Source organism: Hyperolius riggenbachi, chromosome 1, assembly GCF_040937935.1.
Source record: "Hyperolius riggenbachi isolate aHypRig1 chromosome 1, aHypRig1.pri, whole genome shotgun sequence".
Taxonomy (NCBI): Eukaryota; Metazoa; Chordata; class Amphibia; order Anura; family Hyperoliidae; genus Hyperolius; species Hyperolius riggenbachi.
This window is the reverse complement of record NC_090646.1, coordinates 336,470,885-336,477,179: the sequence shown is the minus strand read 5'-3', so window position 1 is coordinate 336,477,179 and position 6,295 is coordinate 336,470,885. Positions and strand designations below refer to the sequence as shown.

The 6,295-nt window shown below is 51.6% G+C and overlaps 1 protein-coding gene across 1 annotated transcript; it reads right to left on the bottom strand.

The window, feature by feature from the left end:
• Window positions 1-383: 383 nt before the first annotated feature.
• On the bottom strand, window positions 384-2,237 carry LOC137518162 (zinc finger BED domain-containing protein 5-like). The gene has a single exon (XM_068235621.1). The coding sequence runs from the start codon at window positions 2,235-2,237 to the stop codon at window positions 384-386; it is 1,854 nt and encodes a 617-aa protein (XP_068091722.1).
• Between the last annotated feature and the right edge of the window lie 4,058 nt (window positions 2,238-6,295).

Here is a 6,295-nt window from a genome sequence, read left to right as displayed (position 1 = left end):
AACATTTGTCTAATTATCAGTTTATTGATGCACGTCCTCATTGTAAATTGTCCTAGAGCAGTGGTTCTCAAACTTTTCCAGGTGAGGGCACCCTTGGTGACTTTGAAATTTTTTCAAGGCACCCCTTGACAAAACCAAATACCGAAATGCTGTTATGACACAACACCAGTTAGTATTTGTTCTAGTATAAGTTACAGTGGCTTGAAAAGTATACATATAAAAATTGCACATAATTCGATTTGGTAAAATTATTGTATTTATTGTATTTATAGGTGCGGACATATTACTATTACACAGCACTAGACAATAAATAGAAAGCATACAATGTTAACAAGGGGTGTCGGACAGAGAGGTAGACATGTTAACAAACCACTTTAGTTTACCTAATGAGAAGTATGAGCCTGTTGGGCACTGCACAACTTTTCAAACCTTGGAATCAGATTTGATACAGCCAGCCTCATTTCCTTTTCCACTTCAAGTTTTGAACGATACTTGCTCTTAATCACAGCAACTGCTGAAAAACCAGCCTCGCATAGATATGAGGTTGCAAATGGAATTAAAATGCGCTTGGCTTTCGCACTCAGTAGGGGATATTCATTAGCAATTGTTATCCAAAAATCAGTTAGGTCCATGTGAGAAAATTTGGCTTTTAAATTTATGTCACAGGACAATTCAATGAAACTTTCTTGTTCGGCAGAAGTAAAATCTGATGGAATCTCATTCCGAAATGGGTCTTGGACCCATGCATATTTATTACAATCTTCTGGGAAGTATTTTTCAAACCAGTAACTGAGCTGTGTGAGGTGGTATTCAAAAACACATTTCAGTTCATGGTCCAAGGATAGGTCATTGGATGTAATGAAATCATGCATCAATGGGAAACAGTCCTTCCAATCATTTTCTTCTAATTTCCTCCTCCAAAGTATTAATTTTTTTTTAAATGCTGATATCTTCTCAGAAAGTTTCAGAATGTGTGTGTTCTTTCCCTGTAGGGAGAGATTTAAAACATTCAATTTTTGGAAGACATCACACAAGTATGCTAATTTTGCCAAGAAACCTGTATCTAAGAAGTGTCTGCCACACTCATGATCTTCTTCTTCAAGATAGGAGTAGAGTTCTTGACGCAATTCAAAAACACGAGACAGTACATTGCCACGAGAGAGCCATCGTGAGCTACAGTAGTACAATAAGGATGTATGCTCAGATCCCATATCCTCACACATTTTTTTAAAAAAACGTGCTTTCTGTGGTCGAGTTTTAATGTAATTTACAACTTTTAAGACATTTTCCATTACTAGGTTAAGTGGAGGACTGAGTTGCTTTGAGGCAAGTGCTTCTCTGTGGATAACACAGTGGGTCCAGAGTGCATCAGGAGCTTTATTTCTTACAAGTGCCTGTAAGCCTCCATAACAGCCAGACATAGAACGACCTCCATCCGTGCAAACTCCAACACACTTTGTCCAGTCCAGGTTGTTGTCACTCATAAAACTGTCCAGAATATTGAACAAGTCTTGTCCCTTTATACCTGCCGTAATACTTTTACAAAACAGGAGGTCTTCCATGATTTTGTCTTCATCAATAAATCTTGCATAGCAGATCAAATGAGCATCTTTGTGGCTGTCAGTTGCCTCATCAAGCTGTAATCCAAATTCCTTTCCCTTCATTTTTTCAGTAATTTGATCATTGAGATCTTCGGCCATGCATTCAATTCTCCGACTAACAGTACTGTTGGATAAAGGTATTTTGGAAAGCAGTTTTCCTGTAGATTCTCCAGCCATAAGTGTGACCATCTCCATAGCAGCTGGTAAAATCAGATCCTCTGCAATGGTGTGGGGCTTTTTACACTTTGCCACTAAATATGCTACCTTGTATGAGGCTAGCAAGGCATTTTTTGGTATTGAGGCTTGTTTCAAAAATGTTTTCTTTTGTTCTTGTATGTCACTTAATCTTCTTGCAAAAAAATCAGGAGATTTATTAGCCACATTAGGATGATTTGTTTCCAAGTGACGTTTTAGTTTACTAGGAATCATGCACTCTGGAGCCAAAACTTTGAGACATATTACACACTGCGGACGCTCTTCTTGATGGATCTCCACTGAAGTAAAACCAAAGTTTAGATAGGAGTCGTCATATTTCCGACATTTACGTCTCTTCACACCTTTGCCACCACTAGTCTGTGGTTCACAATCTTTGTCTCCATTCCCGTGTTTCCTATTGAAGTTCAAAAACCTTTCCATTTTTAAGCACAGTTTTTGATTTTGTATAATTGTGTTTCTTGTCTTGACGTTGCAATGCGTGAGAAATCTGCAAAAGGATAAGCAAAAATATTCTTGTGGGTCTGGGTATGAACAATAGTAGCCATATTACACATCAAATGTTGCCAAATTGTATACATTGAACTTGAAGACATATTATAAGCCACATGTAGCATCAATAATATGTTGAGGAAATTACCTCCTTTAATGAGGAAACACTCCCTCTCCAAGTAGCCCATGACCACCTTGTGCAAGCCAGATGGAGGCCCTCTGGCTTGTGCATGCCGGATGGAGACTCACTGGCTGGTGCAGGCCTGATGGAGGCTCTCTGGTTTGTGCAGGCCAGATAGAGGCCCTCTGGCTTGTGCAGGCCTGATGGAGGCCCTCTGGCTTGTGCAGGCCTGATGGAGGCCCTCTGGCTTGTGCAGGCCTGATGGAGGCCCTCTGGCTTGTGCAGGCCTGATGGAGGCCCTCTGGCTTGTGCAGGCCTGATGGAGGCTCTCTGGCAGGTGCAGGCCGGATGGAGGCTCTCTGGCAGGTGCAGGCCGGATGGAGGCTCTCTGGCAGGTGCAGGCCGGATGGAGGCTCTCTGGCAGGTGCAGGCCGGATGGAGGCTCTCTGGCAGGTGCAGGCCGGATGGAGGCTCTCTGGCAGGTGCAGGCCGGATGGAGGCTCTCTGGCAGGTGCAGGCCGGATGGAGGCTCTCTGGCTTGTGCAGGCCTGATGGAGGCCCTCTGGCTTGTGCAGGCCTGATGGAGGCCCTCTGGCTTGTGCAGGCCTGATGGAGGCCCTCTGGCTTGTGCAGGCCTGATGGAGGCTCTCTGGCAGGTGCAGGCCGGATGGAGGCTCTCTGGCAGGTGCAGGCCGGATGGAGGCTCTCTGGCAGGTGCAGGCCGGATGGAGGCTCTCTGGCAGGTGCAGGCCGGATGGAGGCTCTCTGGCAGGTGCAGGCCGGATGGAGGCTCTCTGGCAGGTGCAGGCCGGATGGAGGCCCTCTGGCTTGTGCAGGCCTGATGGAGGCCCTCTGGCTTGTGCAGGCCTGATGGAGGCCCTCTGGCTTGTGCAGGCCTGATGGAGGCCCTCTGGCTTGTGCAGGCCTGATGGAGGCCCTCTGGCTTGTGCAGGCCTGATGGAGGCCCTCTGGCTTGTGCAGGCCTGATGGAGGCCCTCTGGCTTGTGCAGGCCTGATGGAGGCCCTCTGGCTTGTGCAGGCCTGATGGAGGCCCTCTGGCTTGTGCAGGCCTGATGGAGGCCCTCTGGCTTGTGCAGGCCTGATGGAGGCCCTCTGGCTTGTGCAGGCCTGATGGAGGCCCTCTGGCTTGTGCAGGCCTGATGGAGGCCCTCTGGCTTGTGCAGGCCTGATGGAGGCCCTCTGGCTTGTGCAGGCCTGATGGAGGCCCTCTGGCTTGTGCAGGCCTGATGGAGGCCCTCTGGCTTGTGCAGGCCTGATGGAGGCCCTCTGGCTTGTGCAGGCCTGATGGAGGCCCTCTGGCTTGTGCAGGCCTGATGGAGGCCCTCTGGCTTGTGCAGGCCTGATGGAGGCCCTCTGGCTTGTGCAGGCCTGATGGAGGCCCTCTGGCTTGTGCAGGCCTGATGGAGGCCCTCTGGCTTGTGCAGGCCTGATGGAGGCCCTCTGGCTTGTGCAGGCCTGATGGAGGCCCTCTGGCTTGTGCAGGCCTGATGGAGGCCCTCTGGCAGGTGCAGGCCGGATGGAGGCCCTCTGGCAGGTGCAGGCCGGATGGAGGCTCTCTGGCAGGTGCAGGCCAGATGGAGGCTCTCTGGCAGGTGCAGGCCGGATGGAGGCTCTCTGGCAGGTGCAGGCCGGATGGCTGGTGACAGCGCTGGAGTGAGGTCATGTGTAGTATATTTCCCCACAAAATGCATTCAGATGGTCAGCAGATTTCCCAAAAAAGAGAGGGCCTGACGGGCAGGTCGATAGATGTCCCCAGTTTAGGTAGCCAGGTCTATAGGTGTCCCCAGTTTAGGTAGGCAGGTCTATACGTGTTCCCAGTTTAGGTAGGCAGGTCTATAGGTGTCCCCAGTTTAGGTAGGCAGGTCTATACGTGTTCCCAGTTTAGGTAGGCAGGTCTATACGTGTCCCCAGTTTAGGTAGGCAGGTCTATAGATGTCCCCAGTTTAGGTAGGCAGGTCTACAAGTGTCGTCCCCAGTTAGGTAGGCAGGTCTATAAGTGCCCCCAGCCTGGAAGGGGGGCAGTGGGCACAGAGCGGTGGGAAGCCCCACCCTGGGAAGCCCCACCCCCTCACCTAGGGCCCTCCCTTCCGCGCTCCCCCCTCTATAATTGCACCCAGCAGCAGCAGCGAGCGGGAATCACTTACTGAGAATCATACCATCTCGCGTGCCGCTGCTGGTCTGGTCTTCTGCACTGCACTGTCCAATCACTCTCTCACAGGAAGTACAGTGAGAGTGTGATTGGATTGTGTCAGTGCAGAAGACCAGACCAGCAGCGGCACGCAGAGCTATCGATCTCTCGGTAAGCTGTTCCCCGCTGCTGCCGCTGGCTAGCTGCAATTCTGGTGGGGAGAGCGTGGAAGGAGCGGGCCCTAGGTGAGGAAGAGGGGGGAGGCTTCCCCCCCTCCCCGCCACTCTGTGTCCACTTCCCCCCTTCCTGCGCTGTGCCCCCTCCTTTTCAGCACTGGGGCCCCCAGGGGCAAGAGGCCTACCAGGCAAAAACCCGAGCTCCCGCCGGGCCTGTCTGAGCCTGCGTGTGAGGCCTCAGAGCAGCCCTACAGGTAACACACAGGTAACACAGTGTGTGCAAGTTTAAAGGGAAGATCCGCGCTGCCCAAAAAAAAAAAAACTGCACTTACCTGGGGCTTCTTCCAGCTCCTGGCAGTTGATCGGTGCCCTCGGCTTCCGGGTCGGCTTCCTGTGCGCTCCAGGGCGCGGGTCACGTGGGGTACATGACGTCATCAGGTCTCTACTGCGCAGGCGCAGAACTCCTGCGCCTGCGCAGTAGAGACCCGATGACATCACGTACCCCACGTGACCCGCGCCCTGGAAGCCGAGGAAGCCGACCCGGAAGCCGACCTGGCGAGGTCAGCTTCTTCACCGCTGGACACCGGGAGTGAGAGGAGCTGCGGCGAGGGCACCGATCGACTGCCAGGAGCTGGAAGAAGCCCCAGGTAAGTGCAGTTTGGTTTTTTTGGGCAGCGCGGATCTTCCCTTTAAGCACCGCGTGTAATGCTATATGACGCCGCTTGATGAATCAAGCCCAATTTGTGTGGCCAAAGAGCAAGCAGACTCAACCCCAAATGCTCCCCCCCCCAAGTAAACACCATGTATGGAGCCAAACATCAAGCAACTCCCTACCCCCCCCCCCCCCCCCCCCCCGATATCATCACATGCTGGCAGGGTCGGACTGGGACACTAAGGGCCCACCAAGGAAGGTTCAGCGCGCCGCAGCAAAAATAAATGAGTGTCACCACGCACTGGAACAACGGCGTGGTCATGCCAATGGTAGGGATTAGATTGTGAGCTCCTTTGAGGGACAGTTAGTGACAAGACAATATATATATATATATATATATATATATATATATATATATATATATATACACTGTACAGCACTGCGTAATATGTCGGCGCTGTATAAATACTAAATAATAATAATAATAATAATGGGCAGACTTAAAGGGAACCTTAACCGGCGGGGAAAAAAAAATCACTTACCTGGGGGCTTTGCCAAGCCTCCTGCAGCCGTCCGGTGCCCGCGCCGGTCCTTCGGTGCCCTCCGGTCTCCCTCCGCCGCTAAGTTTCGTTTTCGGACGACTGCCAGTCGTCCTCGGGCCACTTCCGCATTCCTAGTCGTAAACTGCAGTAAAGCGCGTCCGCATGACGCGTTTGGCGTCATGCACATGACACGTTTGGCGTCATGCGGACGCGCTTTACTGCAGTTTACGACGAGGAATGCGGAAGAGGCCCGAGGACGACTGGCAGTCGTCCCAAAACGAAACTTAGCGGCGGAGGGAGACCGGAGGGCACCGAAGGACCGGCGCGGGCACCGGACGGCTGCAGGAGG

Excerpts from the sequence above, each read along its gene's own strand:
- LOC137518162 (XM_068235621.1), bottom strand. The coding sequence starts at position 2,237 with ATGGAAAGGTTTTTGAACTTCAATAGGAAACACGGGAATGGAGACAAA.